General features: G+C 49.6%; 1 protein-coding gene across 1 annotated transcript; it reads right to left on the bottom strand.

Annotated features, from left to right (window-relative positions):
• Positions 1-919: 919 nt before the first annotated feature.
• MFAP5 (microfibril associated protein 5) lies at positions 920-16,962 on the bottom strand. Its single transcript, XM_054163574.1, is given in 11 exon segments — positions 920-2,436; positions 3,354-3,427; positions 4,671-4,758; positions 6,451-6,486; positions 7,703-7,758; positions 11,176-11,187; positions 12,022-12,073; positions 16,309-16,371; positions 16,752-16,803; positions 16,806-16,926; positions 16,928-16,962. Coding segments are annotated over 11 exon segments (711 nt in total). The 3' UTR covers positions 920-2,314.
• Between the last annotated feature and the right edge of the window lie 5,479 nt (positions 16,963-22,441).

The raw sequence follows: 22,441 nt of genomic DNA, 5'->3' as shown, positions 1-22,441 counted from the left end.
GAGGTTTGGGCTGGCATCAAATGTGGAGTAAATACAGCTAGAGACAAATACACTCAAACACATAACAGTTGCCAAGAACAGCAGGAAATAAAATTTCTTTTAATATTTTTGTATGCACTATATGGACTCTAGCACTGAAACAGTGTTCTCCTGGAGGGGAGCACTTCTTCCTGTCCCTGCTGAAAGTAAGCAGCAGAAAGGCTTCTAACCATTCCCCAAACTGTATGGATGTCAAATTCCTATAGGGCATACAGTATATATGTTACACAGTTATATATCTATATCAACTTACATTCAGTTCTAAATACAGAGTGGGCATTGGCCTGGTCCAGTTTCCAAGAGCTCCCTCTAATGTCTCATCCTAGCTTCCCCCACATAGGCAAATTCTCCAGATGTCCCAGCACAGAAGTCAGTGGCTGCCAGTGGCTTGAGTGTCTTTGAGATCAAGCTCTGAGTGCCTCTCTGTCTACAGAAACATGTACAGCCTCAGGACAGAGAACTTCCCCCTCCACCCCTCGTCTCAGGAGCCTCAAGTACTCAAGAGGAGCATCATCTTTTCTGTAGTGGTGTGATGCCTTGATGCAGAGGATGACATTCCAGCCACCAAGTAACTTGGAATTCTTTATCCTGTGTACTGGATCAATACAGAGAGATTTAGATTGGCCAGCTCTGGCCAACTTTGCCCTTACATGGAACAAACCTGTGTCTGCAGAGGGTGTAATCACCTACACCAGCTTCTTGCTGCACACAGCACAAACCCAAGCCTCAGCAAGAGGCTCTTACCTTCATTGTTTTGCTCTCTTTTCTGGTTTTAGGGGTGGGAGGGTGGGGGGGATATGTCGGCCTCTGTGCAGCAAACTGTCCCCTGTATTGTGTGACTCTGGCTCTATACAGCAGATCAGTGCTCCTCAAGGTTGAATGACATCCAGTCCAGCATTAGAGCACAATGTGTGACAGGGGTGAATGCCCACTCCAGAAAACAGGCTTTCTGTTAGCTGGGAACAATGCTTAGGGACAGTCTTGCTGCTGCAGTGAGATAAACTGTTCAGCTCTCCAGCACCCCACAGAATCATGCCACTATGAGTCACACTGATCAATACACTCCAGATAGCTTTTCCCACTTAATCTACCCAACTGCACAGTGAAAACTGCCCATATGCCTGGAAATGTTCACCATATAGCTGGAAAATAAAGTTCCAGGTACTTTTGTTGGGGCACACCACAGACATCCAGTGCTAGCAGAATGCATTTGTGATTCCCTTCTGCTTTGTGCAGGAGCTCCCAAGTCAGGAGGTAGGAACTCAAATGGAGATACTGAAAGCAGGCTTAGAAACTGGAGAGTGTGGAGGTAGCCAGACCAAGACAAGTCACCAGGGCAAGCTAATTCATTGCAAGTTCCCTTTACTGGGAGAACACACACATTCTTTGTGAGCTCTTGGGCTTAAGAGCAGAGGAAGCCATACCTGGAACTTGCCTGAAATGGACATCAAGGGATTGCTTCAGTGGAGGAGGGGAGTGGAGGCAGAGGAAGTGGCAGCACTCTGTTCCAAGATAATCTTCTTGAGAAAAATATAGCATTACACTAAATCCAGAATTCTTCCTTTTGGCAGCAGTTGTGTGTGAGGGAGGCAATAGGTTTGAGGCAAAGAACTTCCCAGAGGCTGTTATAAATGGTCTGCTGCCACGCAGAGACAACGAGGCTTGCCTTGGGTGGAGGACAGCCACCTCACTGCTCTGTCACTTCTCTGAGGCCAGCAGACACAGGAGGAGGCTGTGCTATCACACAGCAAACTCAGTGGCTCGGGAGGACATGAGCAGCCCAGGCTACCTAGCCATTTCTGAACTCATACTGATACCATGCAAGAAACCTAGGCTGAGGACTTCCAGGGCATAAAAGGTTGCACTCCTCTGCACGAGATGTGGCTTAGGGCATCTGTACCATTGAAGAGGACTTCATACATACTGTCCCCATGTCTGCCTCTCTGCAGGGGCAAAGCAAGAGAAGATGCAGCACATTTATAAGGGCCTCTGGGAAATGAGCAGCTCGTGGCCTTGCCAAATAGAGTTTGAGAGAAAACAGGAGAGCATCCCACACCTGCAGCAACAGATGTACAAGATGACAACAGCCACCGTGACAGACTAGCAGAGTGGGGACTCTGTGTACTGCAGCACCTGAAGAAGAGGATGTGGGGGAAGGCACAGAAGCAAGGAATTGGTGGGGAAATCACAAACGAGAAGGACTTGTCTTGGATTGCAGGTAGTGGATGATGATTTCACTTCCCTCCCTTCCTTTTTCTTTCCTACTGTTGGTAGCTCAGAGAGCGTCAGGCTGGCTGCGCTGCTGCTCCAGGAGCTGTCTGCAAGGGAGGTTAGCAGGCTGCCCAGACCGGCGGAGACGTCGAGAGGGAAGGCCAGCCAGCTGACGGCAGATCTCATCTAAGACAGAGCAGACACAGGTTAACACACTGTCAGAGCTTCCTTCAAATTCTTCACCACCAGAAAAGTTAAAGGCACATCCTACACTGCATCTACAGAAACTGTTGGAAATACTCATCCCTTAGAGGAGCTGGGGTTGCTTAGCCTGGAGAAGAGGAGGCTCAGGGGAGACCTCATTGCTCTCTCCAACTCCCTGAAGGGAGGTTGTAGCCAGGTGGGGGGTGGTCTCTTCTCCCAGGCAACCAGCACCAGAACAAGAGGACACAGTCTCAAGATGTGCCAGGGGAGGTTTAGGCTGGAGGTGAGGAGGAAGTTCTTCCCAGAAAGAGTCATTGGCCATTGGAATGTGTGGCTCAGGGAGGTGGTGGAGTCCCCATCCCTGGAGGTGTTCAAGAGGGGATTGGAGGTGGCACTTGAAGCCATAGTTTAGTTAGTCAGGAGGTGTTGGGTGACAGGTTGGACTTGATGATCTCTGAGGTCTTTTCCAGCCTTATTGATTCTATGATTCTTAGTTTCTCATTAATTTCCTTCTGGCTCTATTCACGTACAATACCTATTAGAGTCACACACATTCTGCTGCAACAAAGGCTGGGTGAGAAATCTAAACTGGATTCTGTTTCTGTTCATGCATACTGAGAGTTACTCTTTAACCACAGAGGAATGCAGCTTTCAGTAAGGGTGTGTCTGGGGCTAGCAGAGCTGACCAAGAGCTCTCATACCTGCTGGTGATACAGTGTCTACCGCTGGGTGTTTTCCATGGCATGATACCAGACGCAAGGCTGTGCTGCATTAGAGATCCCCCAAACCAAGTCCAAAGAAACTACTACCCGTGGATTAGGGTTGGGTAATCAGGTAGCTTGGAAACTTTCTCAGATGGCTGCAGCTATTCTTCTAGGCTAGCCTGTGCTGTCACTCACCTTGCATGACCTCGTTCTCCTTGCAGACAATGCGAGAGCACACCTCTTTGTTTATTATGTACATGCGACGCACACTGAGGCATCACCAGGAACAGGCCAAGGGCAGCAGCAAAAGGAGCAGGGACCCAAAGAAACAAGAGAGGGATACAGGCAATAAACATGTATAATCATGGGTGAGGAGGCAAATCCTGCATTCAGTGTCAGTCTGTGGAGGTGGTGGAGTCACTGTCCCTGGAGGGTGTAGACACAATTGGCCACAGCAACCCCATGCAGTGCTACAGGCTGGGGTCAGAGTGGCTGAGAGCAGCCAGGCAGAGAGGGACCTGGGGGTACTGGTTGATGGTAGGCTGAACATGAGCCTGCAGTGTGCCCAGGCAGCCAGGAGGGCAAATGGCATCCTGGCCTGCATCAGGAACAGTGTGGCCAGCAGGAGCAGGGAGGTCATTCTGCCCTGTGCTCAGCGCTGGTTAGGCCACACCTTGAGTCCTGTGTCCAGTTCTGGGCCCCTCAGTTTAGGAAAGATGTTGAGATGCTGGAAGGTGTCCAGAGAAGGGCAACAAAGCTGGGGAGGGGTCTGGAGCACAGCCCTGTGAGGAGAGGCTGAGGGAGCTGGGGTTGCTTAGCCTGGAGAAGAGGAGGCTCAGGGGAGACCTTATTGCTGTCTACAACTACCTGATGGGAGGTTGTAGACAGGCAGAGGTTGGTCTCTTCTCCCAGGCAACCAGTACCAGAACAAGAGGACACAGTCTCAGGCTGTGCCAGGGGAGGTTTAGGCTGGAGGTTAGGAAGAAGTTCTATACAGAGAGAGTGATTGCCCATTGGAATGTGCTGCCCAGGGAGGTGGTGGAGTCACCATCACTGGAGGTGTTCAGGAGTAGACTTGATGGGGTGCTTGGTGCCATGGGTTAGTTGTTTGGGTGGTGTTGGATTGGTTGATGGGTTGGACACGATGATCTTGAAGGTCTCTTCCAACCTGGTCTACTCTATTATTACTATTATTGTTATTACATGGTTTAATGGCCATGGTGGTTGGAGGTTGACAGTCAGCCTCAACTATTTTAGAGATCTTTTCCAATCAAAACAATTCTATGAAATACCCAAATACCTTAAACACAGATTATAACATAGGGCAGCTTCCTGGTGCTGCACAGGTAACAGTTATTACGCTGCTTGAATTGATCTCTCTAAACAGATACTCTGAGGACAGGATTCATCCTCCCTGAGGGGTCCCCTAGCCTTCAAAGGAAGCAACTGCTGAAGAGTCTGCTGTTTCTGAAGAGTTTTCAGGGCTTTTCTCAGGGTCTGCTGGTTTCTTACCTGGTGACACAGAGGTAGCTGATACACTGCTTCACTGGTTTGTGAACAGAGTACAGGCGTGTGCAAGGGAACTTTTCTTCACGGCAGTCTGGGAACACACACAGAGAGCAGCAATACAGCATCATTCTGGCACACATACAGCTTCAGCACCAGGGACTCTCCTCCAGGCTCCCAGGGGAGGCCCCTAACCTCTATTTTCCACTCTCACATGAGAGATGGGAATAGTTTAGAGAAGAGGAAAATAAGGCAGACATTTCTGATCCCCTTGCCTCACAAGACACCAGCGGAATGCCAGACAAACCCCCTGGGGATCCTCGGTGTGGAAGGCAAATGCTGGAAAGAGGTTGGACATAAATGAGCAAAGTGTAAATCATGGTCACATTTTCAAGATGTGTTTCTAATTGATCTGCAATCTCACACTTCAGGACACAAACCCAGATCCTTTGTTTTCTGGACAATGAACCCAGTAACTAACTATGATGGGTTTCCTGTATTGCCTTCTGAAAAGCCAGATCTTGGCCACTGACAGTGAAAAAATACTGACTCAGCATATCTGATCTGGATGAGGGGAGAGCAGTGGATGGGCTACCTTGACTTCAGCAAGGCTTTCAACGCTGTCTCACAGCATTCTCACAGGCTACCACAGGGAGTGTGGATTGGATGACTGAACAGCAAGGTGGATTGAGAACTGGCTGAAGGACAGAGCTCAGAGGGTTGTGGTCATTGGGCAGTATCTGGATGGAGGCCCATAGTAGTGGTGCTCCTCAGGGGTCAGGGCTGAATCCAGTCCTGTTCAACATACTCATCAGCATCCTAGACTAAGGGACAGAGTGTACTCTCAGACAGTTTGCTGTTGGTACAAAACTAGGGGGAGTGTGTGACCCCTCCTCAGGCTGCCATTCTGCAAGTCCTGCACAGGCTGCAGATCTGGGCTGGCAGAAACCCAAAGCAATTCAGTAAGGACAAGTGTGGAGTCCTGCACTTGGGCAGGAATAACCCCATGTATCATCCTGGGGGCTGACCTGCTGGAAAGCAGCTCTGGGTAAAAGGACTTGAGGGACTTAGTGGACAACAGCCTCACCATGAGGCAACAACATGCCCTCACAGCCAAGAAGGTCAATGGCATCCTGGGATGCACTCAGAAGTACAGCCAGCACATTGATGGAGGTTCTCTTGTCCCTCTACTCTGCTCTGCTGAGGTCTTATCTGGAATACTGCATCTAGTTCTGACCCTGGTTCAAGAAGGACACAGATCTACTGGAGAGAGTCTAGCAGAGAGCCACTAAGAAGCTGAGGGGACTGGAGCATCTCTCTGACAAGGAGAGGCTGAGAGAGCTGGGGCTGTTAAGCCTTGAGAAGAGCAGGCTGAGGGGGTGCCTCATGAATGCTTATCAGTATCTAAAGGGTGAGTGTAAGGAAGATGGAACCAGACTCTTCTCACAGGTGCCCAGTGACAGGACAAGGGGAAATGGACACAAACTGTAACACAGGAGGTTCCATGCACAGAGGAAGGAAGAATTCACTTTGCGGGTCACAGAGCCACTATGGGTGGCAGAGCACTGGAACAGGCTGCCCAGAGAGGTTGTGGAGACTCTTGTCTCTGGAGGCACCCAAACCTGCTGGATGTGCTTCTGTGTGATTGAGTCTTGGGGATCCTGCTCTTCAGAGGTCTTCCAACCCCTACCATTCTGTGATTCTGTGATCTGCCAGCACCTTCCTGAGTAACAGAGTGGGCTAATTTAGGTCTAGGAGGAGGCACAGGCAGCAAACTTAAACCTACCTGATGAAGGAGTTGCAGTTCCACTGTCAGACTGAACTGGAAGACAGAAGGTAGGAAAGTCTTTGTGATTTGCCATCTTTACCTCTCCAGACATCATCTTACTCAAAACTAGTAACTAGAAAGCTCCATTGCAACTTCTAATGTGGAAAGTAATGTCATTTTTGCTGTCATGAAATCACAAGGGAAGGCACAAATCCAATATTAATGTAGTGCCAGCTACCCAGCCAACAATGCTAAGGATCTGCCAAGCATTACCATTGCTGTTCACTTACACTGTAAGGGCATCTTAGCTTAGATTCAAAAAGTTGGGTGAATGTATTTAGCTGCTGTAACTGTTGTCCATCTAGGCTTGAAGCAAAGGAACCTGCCTCTTACTAAGGAACAGTGACTCTGTAAGGAACAGCATCCCCAGACCTTTGGGTTTGGTTTTGGGTTGGTTTTTTTTACTGTCCAAGACAAGGGGTCAAAAGGAGGTGGTTTTGTGGTTCCCTCTGGTAAGCAACCCAGCTGTAACATGGTAAACCAAGACATTTTCTTGTTTACTCAGTGACCAGAGAAGGGCAACAAGGCTGGGGAGAGAAGCACAAGCCCTATGGGGAGAGGCTGAGGGAGCTGGGGTTGTTTAGCCTGGAGAAGAGGAGGCTCAGGGAAGACCTTCTTGCTGTCTACAACTCCCTGAAGGGAGGTTGTAGCCAGGTGGGGGTTGGTCTCTTCTGCCAGGCAACCAGCACCAGAACAAAAGGACACAGTCTCAAACTGTGCCAGCAGAAGTTTAGGCTAGAGGTGAGGAGAAAGTTCTTCCCAGAGAGAGTTGTTAGCCATTGGAATGTGCTGCCCAGGGAGGTGGTGGAGTCCCCATCCCTGGAGGTGTTCAAGAGGGGATTGGATGTGGCACTTGGGGCCATGGTTTAGTTAGTCCTGAGGTGTTGGGTGATAGGTTGGACTTGATGATCTCTGAGGTCTTTTCCAACCTTATTGATTCTATGATTCTATGAATCTGGAAAGGAGCTTGGAGGACTGACTGCCAGGCACAAGTTATCAGTAGTTACAGAGGACTTCTACTTCTTCTGTTCATGTGCCATAGTGTCAGCCAAAGCACAAACAAAATACATGTCCATGGAGAGAAGGAGTCTTATTGGTGCTGGGGGTATGGGCAGCGGGGAAGGCAGGGTTCCAGGCGTGCCAGGCACTGGGCATGGACAGTGCTGGGTGTGGTCCACAGCATTTGACTGTGAACTGAGGATAAACTCACCAGGACTAAGCAGCACCGGTGGTGTGACAGCTGCATCTGGAAAAAGAGAAGATTCTCTGAGCCATCCTAGTTTGAGCCTTCCGCATCTTTCCCCCTCCCACAGTTCTGCCAGTGGCTCACCACTCCTGACCAGCAGTCATCCCCTGTCTGGTTCATAGGCAATGCTGAACATGATATCTGACCCATCAGAGTAACTGCAGGCTTTCCCTGCTAGTAAGCTGGGTATCCCAGAGCTGATGGAAAGCTGCAGAGCAGGAATGGGTTCCATGGCACGTCCTTTGTGAAGAGTTTCTTCTTCATCCTTCAGCAACAAGTGCTTTGAAGCATGAGTGTGACGTAAAGGCTCCACATGTGGTGTTTTCAGGTTTAGATGTAGGTTAGCCACTGCCAGTTTGGTCTGAACACCAAGTCATATCTACCCTCCTACACACTGTCATATCTCACACACTGAACAAGAGACTGACACAGGTTGCTTTCACATCCCATTCCCACCAGGAACCTTTTGCATATGCAGCATTATGCCTCCACTGTTTTTCATCCAATATTGTGCAATGACAGGGTCACTTCATCCACAGTACTCTAGCCAGCTGAGAAGCAGAGCCACAGGCCAGAGGAGAGACCATGGAACAGCTGTACAGGAGAACAGCACTGCTCTCACAGGCGAGCTCTCCTACATACAGCACACTTCCCAGCAGCAGACAAGTGTTGCTGCCTCCTTGCCTGTTGGGCTTCCTAGTCCAAGGAGAGAGATGACTGAAAGGACACAGCAAAGGGTTATGAAAGTGATTAGGGGATGAGAATCTCTCTCTCATGAAAAAAACCCGAGGGACTGGGAGCTTTTTAGCCTAAGAGATGATGGAGGGGGGAATATTGTCAGTGCTTATAAATACTTAGAGGGTGGGGGTCAGGAGGATGGACCCAGGCTCTTTTTTTCAGTGCTGCCCAGCAAAAGGACAAGAGGTAATGGGAACAAACTTGAACACAGAAGTTCTATCTAAACATGAGGGTAGTGGAGCACTGGAATGGGCTGCCCAGAGAGGTGGTAGAATTTCCATCTCTGGAGTCATTCAAAACCCACTTGGCACCATCCTGTGCAACCTGCTTTAGGTGAACCTGCTCTGCCTGGGGAGTTGGACTACATGATCTCTGAGATCCCTTCCAACACCTACCAGGCCAGAAGGAAATGATCAACGACCTATTGTGCCACTTAGATGTGCACAAGCCTATGGGGCTAGATAGGATCCACCCCAGGGTACGTAAGGAGCTGGCAGAAGTGCTCACCAAGCCACTCACCATTATTTGCCAACAGTCCTGGCTAACCAGGGAGGTCCCAGCTGACTGGAGACTGGCAAATGTGACACCCATCTAAAAGAAGGGCTGGAAGGATGGTCCAGGGAATTCCAGGCCTGTCAGTCTGACTTCAGTTCCAGGAAAGGTTATGGTATGTGTCATCCTGGGTGCCATCACACAGCACTAGCAGGACATCCAGGTGATCAGGCCCAGACAGCATGGGTTTAGGAAAGGCAGGTCCTGCCTGACTGATCAGATCTCCTTCTACCACAAGGTGACCTGCCTAGTGCATGGGGGAAGTGCCATGGACATTGTCTGCATGGACTTCAGTAAAGCCTTTGACGCTGTCTCCCACAACATTCTCCTCCAGAAACTCATGGCACAGGGCTTGGATAAGTGCACTCTGCACTGGATAAAAGTCTGGCTGGCTGGCCAGGCCCAAAGAGAGGTGGTGAATGGAGTGAAACCTGGCTGGTGCCCAGTCACTAGTGGTGTCCCCCAGGGGCCAGCGCTGGGGCCTGTTCTCTTTAATGTCCTTATCAGTGATCTGGATGAGGGGACTGAGTGCTCCCTCAGTAAGTTTGCAGATGACACCTAGATGGGTGGCTGTGTTGAGCTGCTAGAGGGTAGGGAGGCTTTGCAGTGGGACCTGGACAGGTTAGACTGATGAGCCAAGCCTAACTGTATGAATTTTAACAAGGCCAAGTTCCAGGTCCTCCACCTGGGTCACAACAACCCCACGGTAAGCTACAGGCTTGGGGATGTGTGGTGGAAAGCTGTGACTTGGAGAGGGACCCTGGGGGTATTAGTTGGCAGTTAGTTAAATATGTCAAAAGTGTGGCCAAGAAAGCCAATGGCATCCTGGCTTGTATTAGAAGCATAGTGGCCAGCAGGAACAGGGAGGTGATCGTCCCTCTGTACTTGGCACTGGTGAGGCCACACTCCAATACTGTGTTCAGTTCTGGGCCCCTCACCACAAGAAGGACATTGAGGTTATGAAGCATGTTTAGAAAAGGGCAAGGAGGACTTGTGAAGAGCCTGGAGCACATGGCCTGTGAGGAGTGTCTGAGGGAGCTGGGGTTGCTCAGTCTGGAGAAGAGGAGGCTGAGGGGAGACCTCATTGCTCTGTACAACTACCTGAAGGGAGGCTGGAGAGAGGAGGCAGCCAGCCTCTTCCCCTTGGTGGCAAGCAACAGGACTAGAGGAAATGGTTTCAAGCTCAGAGAAACGTGTTTGAGAGACTGTCCCAGCAGAGAGAGAAACCATTGCCAAGGCCAGTGGTGCTGGGTTTGGGACAGGACTCTCAGAGAAAAAGTGAGTAGGCTCTTTGCTGAGCCTCTGGCCCTCTCCTCCACTGCCCATTGTGAGGCCAGCAGAAGGCAGGGTTAATCTGTCTTGTAAACGTCTCCAGTACTGTCAGCTCCTGTCTTTCCCCCGGGGCTATCTGCACAGCAAGGCTTGGCTTTCTAAGGAGGCATACAGCATGCTCCCAGCGCTCATCCCTCAACCCTCCACCCGCTCCTTCGCATACATTTTGCTGCCCCCCAGTGACACAGCTGCGGACACCACAGGCATGACAATACTTCCACCTCCCCATTCCACCACCCTCCAGAGCTTGCTTTAGTACTGTCTTTTGGGGTGGGGGGAGTTTTGCCACCTCTGTCAGAGGGCCCTAGTGCACCAGGTGAACCTGGCATTTCCCTGGAGAACAGGTCACTAAGGTAAGCCACCCTAAATAAATCTCCATGGAGCACAGAAAGGACATGGCCCAGACAGCCGTAAAAGCTGGAAGAACTGAAAAGCTACGTGTCAAAAGTGGGGAAGGAGAGTTGCTGAGGTGGTAGGTGATTTCTGGGTCTATGTAGGCAGGAATAAAGGTGAAAAGAAGCAGCCTGAAGTTGTCAAGAGAGGAACTTACCAGAGATGCTGATCAGAGAGTCAGAACTCGCTTCACCTGGAAAAGAGAATGTCCTTGAGAAACAGTTCTCACTTGGCACATAACTAGCCATAGCTAGCTGGAGTTACCTTACCCTCTGTGCTAAGCTCAGGAAACAGTGGGATCCAATCCAGTAAAAACATAAATAAACACAGTACCCCCATCCCACTTGTACAGATCCTCTCTTTGAGTCGCTGGCCTGTGAATGGATTTCTCAGCGCACATGTTGCAGCAGTGCTTGCTGAGCTCGGGATTCACACTCTGACTTCGCAGCTATGGCCACCCTGGGCATCTCGATGGGAAAGAGATGTCAGAAATGAAGGTGCTCATGGCTTCTGCAGCAGAACAGACAGCTGAGGCACCCACTGCAGAGAAGGAGGGAGCTCCAGAACTGCAGAAGTTCATTAGTAGAGGAGTTTCCTTGAAAGGTAACTGACAGCAAAAGTGGGGTAAGTGTGATGGAGGTATCAATTGTAAAGCAAAGGGAAACTTGGTGGCCATGTTTTGGACTGGTTTCTGCATAGTTCTCTGGGAAGCCCCACAAGGTATTACACATGGCAGGAGCATGGCTGGGAAGTATCTGATGCCTGAGCCAGAGGCTTCAGTTTGAATAAAAGGCAGGACCTTGTGGTTCTTCTGGAAAAGGTCCAGAGTGCCTAAAGCAACTCAGTCCTCACCAACAGAGCCAGTATGGAGACCAGTCAATATTCTGTCTCAGTGGCCTCACTTGCTAAAACATCATGCCACTTGGGCACCCTTTTTCTTGGGATATTGTGGAGCAGCAGCACTTTCCTGAGCATCTCATGGCTGAAGAATTATCAGTTCTTGTGGATCTTCCACAGCCCTTGACTGTGGACATAACTGCACACGCTTCAGCTTAGGCATTCAGGACCTCAATGCTTGTGAACTATTTGTAAAGGGCACACAGCGCTCAGCGGGCTCTCAGAGGGCTGGCTTCATCCTCATTGAAAGGCAAGCTCAGAAGGTCAGAGCCAAGGAAACAAAGAAAAGTATTTGTAATTAAACAGGCTGCAACTACACAAGACAACTGGGTGAGGCAAGCAATCCCTAGCACACAGTGCGCCGCCAAAACTTACCAGTTGCACTTTCCGCTTCTTGCCCATGGACCACCCATGGAAACCAGTCTGCAAGAGAAGAGAGGAGATCAAAGAAAGGACAGAAAGAGGGATTTCTATAGTCTGCAGGCTTTGTGAAATTGTTGTGAGGGATCAGTGCTGGGCCCCATCCTGTTCAATATCTTTATTGATGATCCGGATGAGGGCATTGAGTCCATCAGCAGTAAGTTTGCAGATGACATCAAGCAGGGGGCAGGAGTTAACCTGTTAGAGGGTAGGAGAGCTCTGCAGAGGGACCTGGCCAGGCTGGACAGATGGGCAGAGTCCAAGGGCAGGAGATTGAACACATCCAAGTGCCAGGTTCTGCACATTGGCCACAACAACCCCAGGCAGTGCTACAGGCTGGGGTCAGAGTGGCTGGAGAGCAGGTAGGCAGAGAGGGACCTGGTAGATGGTAGGCTGAACATGAGCCAGCAGTGTGCCCAGGTGGCCAAGAAGGCCAGTGGCATCCTGGCCTGCATCAGGAACAGTGTGGCCAGCAGGAGCAGGGAATTCATTCTGCCCTTTACTCAGTATCACAGTATCACAGTATAACTAAAGTTGGAAGAGACCTCGAGGATCATCGAGTCCAACCTGTTGTCTCCACAGACCTCATGACTAGACCATGGCACCAAGTGCCTCATCCAGGCTCTTCCTAAACACCTCCAGGGATGGTGACTCCACCACCTCCCTGGGCAGCACATTCTAATGGCTAACAACTCTCTCAGTGAAGAACTTTCTCCTCACCTCGAGTCTAAACCTCCCCTGGCGCAGCTTGAGACTGTGTCCTCTTGTTGTTGCCTGGGAGAAGAGACCAACCCCTTCCTGGCTATAACCACCTTTCAGGTAGTTGTAGAGGGCAATGAGGTCACTCAGCACTGGTTAGGCCACACCTTAAGTCCTGTGTCCAGCTCTGGGCTCCTCAGTTTAGGAATGAAGCACAGCCCTGTGAGGAGAGGCTGAGGGAGCTGGGGTTGCTTAGCCTGGAGAAGAGGAGGCTCAGGGGAGATCTTCTTGCTCTCTACAACTACCTGAAGGGAGGTTGTAGCCAGGTGGAGGTTGGTCTCTTCTGCCAGGCACCCAGCACCAGAACAAGAGGACACAGTCTCAAGCTGTGCCAGGGGAGGTTCAGGCTGGAGGTTAGGAAGAAGTTCTTCCCAGAAATAGAGATTGGCCATTGGAATGTGCTGCCCAGGGAGGTGGTGGAGTCACCATCCCTGGAGGTGTTTAGGAAGAGCCTGGATGAGGCACTTGGTGCCATGGTTTAGTTGTTTAGATGGTGTTGGGTGAGAGGTTGGACTTGATGATCTCAAAGGTCTTTTCCAACCTGGTTTATTCTATTCTATTCTATTCTATTCTATTCTATTCTATTCTATTCTATTCTATTCTATTCTATTCTATTCTATTCTATTCTATTCTATTCTATTCATCCATCCAGAAAACACCACTGCCCTCTGCTGAACAGGGAAATATTCTCCTTTGGGCTCCACTGCTGGCAGGGTTTGTTCTTTAAAGACTTGTGGATACAATGGATCCTGATCCAATCCCTGATGTTTCCACCAGCATTAAAGGCTAGCTGCAGGGACAAGACTGTAAATACCTCCAGAGCTGCTACCAGATTTGGTATTCCTGGAACTTCATTTGATGCTTTTGTAAACAAATGCTGTCCCCATGCTCTGGAGGTTGGTCAAAATCCCTACTGCCATTCTATAAAAGAGGAAACTGAGTCATGGAAATTATTTGCTTGGGACCACAAACGGAGTCATTGGCACAGTAAGAAACAGTTTGCAGGGCTTGTAGCTCCTTAGGCAAATAATGATCTGGTCCATCATTCTGCCTGGGCATTTAAGGCCATTTCCTCTCATCCTATCACTTGTTACTAGGGAGACAAGACCAACACCACAACACCCACCTCATTACAATCTCCTTCCAGGTAGTTACAGAGAGCAAGAAAGTCTCCCCTCAGCCTCCTCCTGATTAAACAACCCCAGTTCCCTCAGCAGCTCCCCACAAGACCTGTTCTCCAGACCCTTCACCAGCTTTGCTGCCCTTCTCTGGACCTGCTCCAGGACTTCAGTGTCTTGTAGAGAGGGCCCCAAAGCTGAATCCAGTTCTCAAAGTGTGGCCTTACAAGTGCTGAGTACAGGCTTGGTGGTGTATGCTGTGTGGAAGAGGAGAAATTGGAACTGAGCTAGGCTGTTAATTTGTCCAAATATAAAGAGTGAGAGAGCTGCTTCCTAAAGCAGTCATGAAATGGAAAATATTTCCTGCCAGCCACAGAGGAGGGAAATGTCTGCGTAACTGGGGTGGGATGAAGGAAGGAGTTGGCAGGAAAAGTCCAGTATCTGGGGAACTGCAGGGATGTGCACAAGAACAGCCCCAAAATCAATATACTCTGCTACATCTTAGGAGCTCAGTCTTTAGCCTCCTGTTCTTAATGGGAGGACTGCAAGGGTAAAACTATCAGGTCTGGAGTTGTCTTCATTCTTCCTCATTCCAAGAGCAGTCCCTTGCAGGCTGCAGGGAGACACTTGGGATCCACTCTATGATCCTGCTTTGCAGCATTACAGGAGTCACTGGACCCTGCTTCTCCCTTCCCCATGCAGCTGGCAGCAAGGGCTCAGCTGCTGGCAAGTGACCCCAGCAGTGACCTATAATAACTTAATGTAATGCAGCCCCAAACTTTCCCTCTTCTGGCTAATCTCTTAATGGTAACAAGTAGAGGAGAAAAGTGATATTGAACAGTCTCTCACACGTTTCTGATACCAAATGAAAATTCAGAAGCCACTGCAGATGCCAGCAGTGCCAGCTTTGCAACAGGAGTCATATGGGAAAAGCAGGGAGGCTCTCCTCATTTTTTCTCTAATATTGCAAAGTCTTATGAGATTATTTTTTCCCCCTCCCTAGCTCTTAACTAGAAAACTGCTCCAGTTCTAAAACAACAGAACACAAAACCTCTGCATGAGCAGACAAAAGAGCCGACTTTTTAACCTGACCTTCAATCCCTTCAGTTTGTGTTTGCTGTGGTACCAAACTCCCACGCTTCATAAACAACTGGACTTTATCATCCAAGATGCAATAAATTCACCCTTGCAGCTGAAATCCTAACTCACTGAACCTGTAGTTTACCCAAAAGAGACAATGAGAGACCAGACCAGCTGGTGGTTCCTGTAATTATCCCAGTTAAAACATAACAAAACAAAGCCCCAGAAATGCTAAAATAAAATGCACACAAAAAAAAGCATTATCCCTTTCAGGCCTCCTGCATGTCGCTGCAAAACCACAGCCTCTTGTTTTTCTGTCTCTAACTTTGTAGGCTGCCTCTCCTCTCTTGCATGCCTCACCTCCCTGCTTCATTCACTGAGCACCTTTCGGGGGAAGAGTGCCGCTGGCAGCAGAATCAAGCTTCAGCTGGAGGGAAGGATCAAGAAGACTGAGACTGGAATAATCTGATTTGATCGTGATAGGTGCAGTTATCTATTTCCTACATACAGTCTTTCCTGGGAGAAGTTTTTTTGCCACTCACTGGATTTAATCTTCTCACACTGTCTGTTCTGAGTCTGCTGATTATAATGCCTGATGTTGCCCTCTTGGGTTTTTCTTGTTTGCTTGGGGGTTTGGTTTTAGTTTTGGTTTGGGTTTTTTTTAAACAAGTTCTATCCCACTTGAATTTTTGGCAAAGTGACTCCAGGCAAACAAAGACTTGGAGAAACAAAAGAGAGCAACAAAAGCAGAGAGCGGCTTGAACCCTGAGGATTAGGTTTCTCAAAACAGCTATATATATAAAAAGAAAGAAGAATACAAAACCTCCTGGCCTGTGAGTGGCCCAGAGCAAGGCTGTTCTCTAGTGACAGCAAATGCTTCACAGCTGTGACAGAAGGAGTTTTGTGGAGCACTGGGGAATGCTCAGGTCATGCAAACACAGGTGGTACAGCAGCCTATCGTAAGCACAAGCCACATCTAACCTTTCTTAGCTGTGGACCTGGCTGTTTTGCTTACCCAAACATTTCTGCAGTGGAAGCTGTGAAGCTCTGCATCTTGTGACCCCCAGGACTTACTGGAAAGTGGACACACGGGAATGAGCCTGCAGTTCTTAGTTTTTTTCCTTATAGCCCTATATCCACCTTGCCTTTCCTATTTGGTCCTTCCCCCTTCACTGTCCATCTTCATGTCTCTGTCCTTCTTTGATCATTGCATGCTAGTCTGAGTAGGAAACTCCATTGGGCCAGAGTGGAGAAATCTTCCCCAAGGGTGTAAGGACTCACCAGCTGGGGACAAGGAGATTGCTAAGAGACACAACAGTATACAGGCTCCAGAGATCTTCATCCCTGTGGGGCAGAGGAGAGAGGAGTCAGAGGAAAGCTAAAGCAGGAGCAAGGATATTCTCTGTAGCACAAAAACTCTGCTTGCTGTCTCCGTTTCCCTCTCATGACCATTTAGTCTTCCCAGCCTCCCTCCCACCTCTCTCTCTCCCAATCTAGCCAGTTTTCCAAGTGTTTCTGAAACACTTTGGACAGAATCTGTAACTCCATCTGCTTTTTCTCTTCCTGCCTTCTTTCTCCAGTCTCCATCTCTTTCCTCATCCAGGTGGATAAGCCCCCCCCCCCCATGCCCAGAATGCAAAGAAATTTCTCCTCGTTACCTCCCTCCTCTTCTACTTTTAAATTATCTTGAGGAGCACTGAGCAAATAGAGTCCTCATCACTTACTGCAGCCCTTTGTCTCCACTCCCTTCAGCAGCAGACGCTTTGTCTTTCCCTTCAGTGATCCCCCCCTGCCTTGGCTATTGGGTAAATCACATGCGGCCCCACCCAGAACACGTTCTACTTTTGGTTGTCCTCAAAATATGATTTTGGGGAGAGGGAAAAAAAAGAAAGAAAAAGGAGAAGCCAGAGAGATGGTGGGATGTGGTGTCATCATGCATCTGGAATGAGGGGGGGAGCAAGGAGCAGCAGCCCACACCCTCATTCCACAGTTTATTATCCTCCAAAGGGAGCCTGCTCCTCCCATTCCCCCAGGACAGCCCAGCACCAGGGACGGATTCCTGTGTCTGCGTTACGCATTCGCCTCCTGTTTTGTTTTGCCTTGCTACACAGGCTGCTGTATCCAGCTGTGTTTCCTCACAGGGATGCTGCATCTTTCCACCCCAGTCCTCTTCTCTTGCTGTTCCCCTGCCTGTCTCTTGCTCATGGACACTCTACAGAGCCCGCATCCCTGTTTGCCTAAACAGCGTGCTTGGCTGGCCCGGGTGCTGGGAAGGACTCTTGCCTTCTCCCCGGTTCTCCCCCAGGCTGTCATGTTCCGGACACACGGCCCACCCAGCGCACCTCATGAGCCATGCTCCTTCAGATTCCTGGATGGTGAGAGAGAAGGCTCCAGGCCTCCCAGTCTGCTCCAGTAGCTGGGTGTGGGCAGTGGGAATGGGCAGTGGGGAGGACTGGGGTAGGGGAGACATCGGTGTTCACTGGCCATGGGCAGTCAAGGGGCTGGCAGTGTCAGTGATGATATCAAACGACTGACCTGTCCCGGGGTGGGGGGCTGGTGACTCCCAGAGGGATGAAGATGGGGACTGGGGCTCCCCCTGGGGACCAGGCTCATGTTGGGGGTGGGCAATGAACAGGCACCAGGGCATGGGGGCTGTTCTGCAACGCGGCTGGCATTCGGGGCAGTCTGAGAAAGGTGGGGAATAGGGAGAATGTGTGGGGGAGGGGAAATTAAAAAGTAGCAAAATGGGTAAGGCAGAAACTGAGAAAGGCAGAGGAAGAATGAGAGCTGAGCCTCCCTGCCATCCTTCAGACTCCCTTGTGCCTCTGAGCGTGCTGTGAGTGAGCAAGGGGCAAGCCCATAGGTGCCACTGGAACAGCTGCTCGCCCCTAACCCCTCCTCCAGGATCCTCCCGGAGAGGCACTGGTTGGAGGGTGCCTCTTTGTCATGGGTTGAGTTGAATCTGCCGACGATATTCTATACCCCGCTGCCGCCACGGCAGCTTCAAAATGAAAGTGCTGGCTGGAGCAAAGTATCCTGGGGCTTGGAGTTCAGCTTGTACCAGGAGAGGCTTCCGCTGCTGATTGCTGCTCCTGGCTGCCGGCTTTGGGGTGTGGGTCTTTTCCGTGGGGTGGGGTGGGGGCAGGTCACTGCCTTCTGCTGCTGCTGAATTTGTGCTTCTCTGCAAACAGGCTAAGGTCATTGTGCATTGGAGCCTTCCCAGTAAAACTCTTCATCTCAACACAGGCTTTTTTCGTGTCACTTTCCCTCCTGTCTCTGTGGGGGGAAGAGGGGCTTGTGAGAGCAGGCTGTGTTGCCCTAGGACACTCTTTTATGAGCTTCAAGGCACAAGCAGTCCTGAAGCCAAGAAGAAAGCCATGAAATGACCCAAGCTCCCCTCCTCATACAGCAGTGAAAGACAGAAACCTTGCTGGAGAAAGCTGTGTCCTCCAAGGCCTACCCTGGTAGCTAGGTAACCCTTGTTTGTTCTCAACAAATTGCAGGCATGGAATAAAATCCTCTGATGCCTTGTACACAGTTACTAAGGAAATCCTCACTATGACCTTGCTGCCAGAGATCCAGAAGAGTGCTGCCCACACGTAAAGCTACTGAAGCCACCACTTCTTACCTAACACTCACTGTGCATTGGTTGTGGCAGTGCTCAAAAGATGGAACGACTGCTCCTTCTTATTTCCAGTCCTCCCAAGACTCCTGGGGGCTGGAAAGCACTGGTGGTGGGCAGTACCAGAAGTGGAGTAGAAGGAATGGGGCAAGCTAGGCATTTCCCTGTTCACAGGGCAGCCCTCTGGACCCGAGCACCATGACTCTGTTTCACTGGCGTGAGACACCACCATTCACATTTCCAGGGACTGGCTAAAACACAGGCAACTGGAAATGACCAGAATGTGATTAAACAACAGAAATAAAGTGATGGAAATTATAACTGGAGGAATCCTCTCAGAGCCTTGGCTTTTTCTGGAACTCCACGCAGCAGCATGTTTGGGCTGCACCTTTCCCCACAGCTTGGTTTGGTTTTTGCCTCCCTCTGTGCCTCTGTGTAGTTACTCAAACCTCTACTAGTGCTTAACTACAACATTGTGAAGGTCTTTTGTGTTCTGAACAAATTGATTTGGAAACTTTCATTGATGCCACATGTTTTTGCAACGTGTGGATGTACCACCATCTTCCACAGAGCACAGGATTCACCTCCAGACACAGAGTCACAGACTGGTAGGGGTTGGAAGGGACCTTTGGGGATGATCTAGTCCAACCCCTCTGCTAAAGCAGGTTTGTCTGGAGCAGGTTGCACAAGAACGTGTCCAGGTTGGTTTTCAGTCTCCAGAAAAGGAGACTCCACAACCTTTTTGGTGTCCTGGTACAGTGCTCCAGCACCCCTAAAGGAAAGGTTTTTCTCATGTTTAAGTGAAAACTCCCATACTCTAGTTTGTGCCCAATGGCCCTTTTCCTATCACTGGACACCACTGAAAAGAGCCCAGCCCCATCCTCTTGACCTTCCCCTTTAGATAGTGATAAACATTGATAAGATCCCCTCTCAGTCTTCTCTTTTCTGGGCTAAACAGCCCCAGGTCTCTCACTCTCTCCTTGTAAGAGAGATGCTTCAACCTTCTCACCATCTTTATGGCCCTTCATTGGCCTCTCTCCAGCTGGGTGGCAGTGTGCTGCTGGGGATGGAATTGCAGCTTAAGAAGCAGTTCAGTATTTTATATACCAGACAAACTGCAGTGAAGTAGCCGTGCTAAGAGACTTGGCTTAGCACCAAACTTGGTGGAGTCAGAGAATGGTTGGACTCGGTGATCTGAGAGGTCTTTTGCAAGCGCAATGATTGCAGGAATCGGTGATTCTGTAAGGAAGTGGAGGCCTCTCGCTGCTCTTTGTGGACACAGGAGGGAGCTGCAGCACACTGGCATGCAAAGCCGCATTTTAACTTCTGCAACCCAAGCACATTCTTCAAGACACGTGGCTCTGTCTGCAGGCCCTAATCTGGCATGAAGGACCTCTTCAGCTTTTCTATTTGTGAGTCTGCTACATCTGCCCCTGTACTCAGCACCGGTTAGGCTGCACCTCGACTACTGTGTCCAGTTCTGGGCCCCTCAGTTTAGGGAGGAGGTTGACTTGCTGGAGCGTGTCCAGAGAAGGGCAACGAAGTTGGTGAGGGGTTTGGAACACAGCCCTGTGAGGAGAGGCTGAGGGAGCTGGGGTTGCTTAGCCTGGAGAAGAGGAGCCTCAGGGGTGACCTTATTGCTCTCTACAACTACCTGAATGGAGGTTGTAGACAGGCAGAGGTTGGTCTCTTGTCTCTAGCAACCAGCACCAGAACAAGAGGACACAGTCTCAGGCTGTGCCAGGGGAGGTTTAGGCTGGAGGTTAGGAAGAAGTTCTACACAGAGAGAGTGATTGCCCATTGGAATGTGTTGCCCAGGGAGGTGGTGGAGTCACCATCACTGGAGGTGTTCAGGAGGAGACTTGATAGGGTGCTTGGTGCCATGGGTTAGTTGATTAGGTGGTGTTGGATTGGTTGATGGGTTGGACACGATGATCTTGAAGGTCTCTTCCAACCTGGTCTATTCTATTCTATTCTATTCTATTCTATTCTATTCTATTCTATTCTATTCTATTCTATTCTATTCTATTCCATTCCATTCCATTCCATTCCATTCCATTCCATTCCATTCCATTCCATTCCATCCTATCCTATCTACAACTGTTTATAATTTGGGGGTATGAAAGAACCTGGTTAATTTTTTCCCTACCCTTGCCCCGTGACATTGACAAAAGATGGCTGCACATCCCTCATGGCTGGGAGAGATGAGTAATTAACTTCTTTCTGCACCTTTCTTACACACGTTTCCATCTTCTGTTTTGTGTGCAGCCAAAGGTATCCTGGGGACATCTACCACAGAAGACTCAAGGTGAAGTAGTCTTCCCTCTAAAGTCAGGTCCTGGTGCCACAGTACGGTGTGAAGGAGAACTGTGCTGCAGTGTAGATGACTCATAAAGGAAACACTTCCATACATACATTCCCTTAAGCTGTACTGACCTCAGTGCTGATAGGTGTTTACCTATGATCAGAAGCAGTGACAGTGATTCAGCAAAAAGTTCTCTTTCTTCCAAGTTGGTACTGATACCATTATGTTACCAGGGGAGCAAGGTATTTTGGGTGAGACATAAAACCAGCCTTCCTGGGAATTACAGCCTCCTGGTGCATTTCATCCCAGAGCTGACTGCACCTCAGCAGAGAGGTAAGTGATCCTGGAGCATCCTACTTAAAAAGGTCTTGGAGAGGCATTTAAGTACCTGCTGATTTCTTTCCCTCTCTCTGCCTCCCTGCCCTTCACATATCCTCAAGATAACTGGGCATTAAGTCACATCTGAGTGCTGAGATGAATGAACTACTCTAAGATGTATCCTGTCAGTAATGCAGCTCTACTGGTCATGTGAATTGGGGCTGCAATTGATTTTCTTGGGATCCACACTGTTGAATGGGATCAGTTAATACCTGATGGCTAACAGTTGTTTCACAGGTGTTGCTGAGATTCTCTCTGGGAAGGGACATAAGATCACTCCAAATCCATCCTCAGTACTGGGAGGTTCACATCTGACTTTCTATCCAACTCATTTTAGAAGTGTGAATGCTGGAACACGATCTACTTCCTTCTGATTGATGTCCTACCTACAAGAATAAGGAATTGTTCACCCCTTTGTTTCCAAATCAGCAAAGGGCAGGCAGACATGCAGTCATGAATTCCCCACAGGAGTCCACGAAGAACTGAACATTAGAAGAGGCAGTCAGTGAACTCTGCTGCTTGGCTGGTGATTTGGCCTTGTGCTTCAGGCTTCTCATGGCCAAGAAGGCTATGGTGAGAAGCTGTCAGGATCTTCACTGTGCATTGAAGTTTCATTCTCTGCTCTTCTGTTCTTACTATCACAAACATGTCCAGAGAAGGGCAACAAGGCTGGGGAGAGGCCTGAAGCACAAGCCCTATGAGGAGAGGCTGAGGGAGCTGGGGTTGCTTAGCCTGGAGAAGAGGAGGCTCAGGGGAGACCTTATTGCTGTCTACAACTCCCTGAAGGGAGGTTGTAGCCGGGTGGGGGTTGGTCTCTTCTCCCAGGCAACCAGCACCAGAACAAGAGGACACCATCTCAAGCTGCGCCAGGGGAGGTTTAGGCTGGATGTTAGGAAGAAGCTCTTCACAGAAAGAGTTGTTGGCCATTGGAATGTGCTGCCCAGGGAGGTGGTGGAGTCACCATCCCTGGAGGTGTTCAAGAGGGGATTGGATGTGGTACTTGAAGCCATGGTTTATTAGTCATGATGTGTTGGGTGACAGGTTGGACTTATCTTTGAGGTCTTTTCCAACCTTATTGATTCTATGATTATTCCTTTATGGAACTTTGT

This window comes from Dryobates pubescens, chromosome 8 (assembly GCF_014839835.1).
Source record: "Dryobates pubescens isolate bDryPub1 chromosome 8, bDryPub1.pri, whole genome shotgun sequence".
NCBI classification, from domain to species: domain Eukaryota; kingdom Metazoa; phylum Chordata; class Aves; order Piciformes; family Picidae; genus Dryobates; species Dryobates pubescens.
The sequence above is the reverse complement of the archived record's forward strand: the minus strand, read 5'-3'. Positions and strand labels throughout refer to the sequence as shown.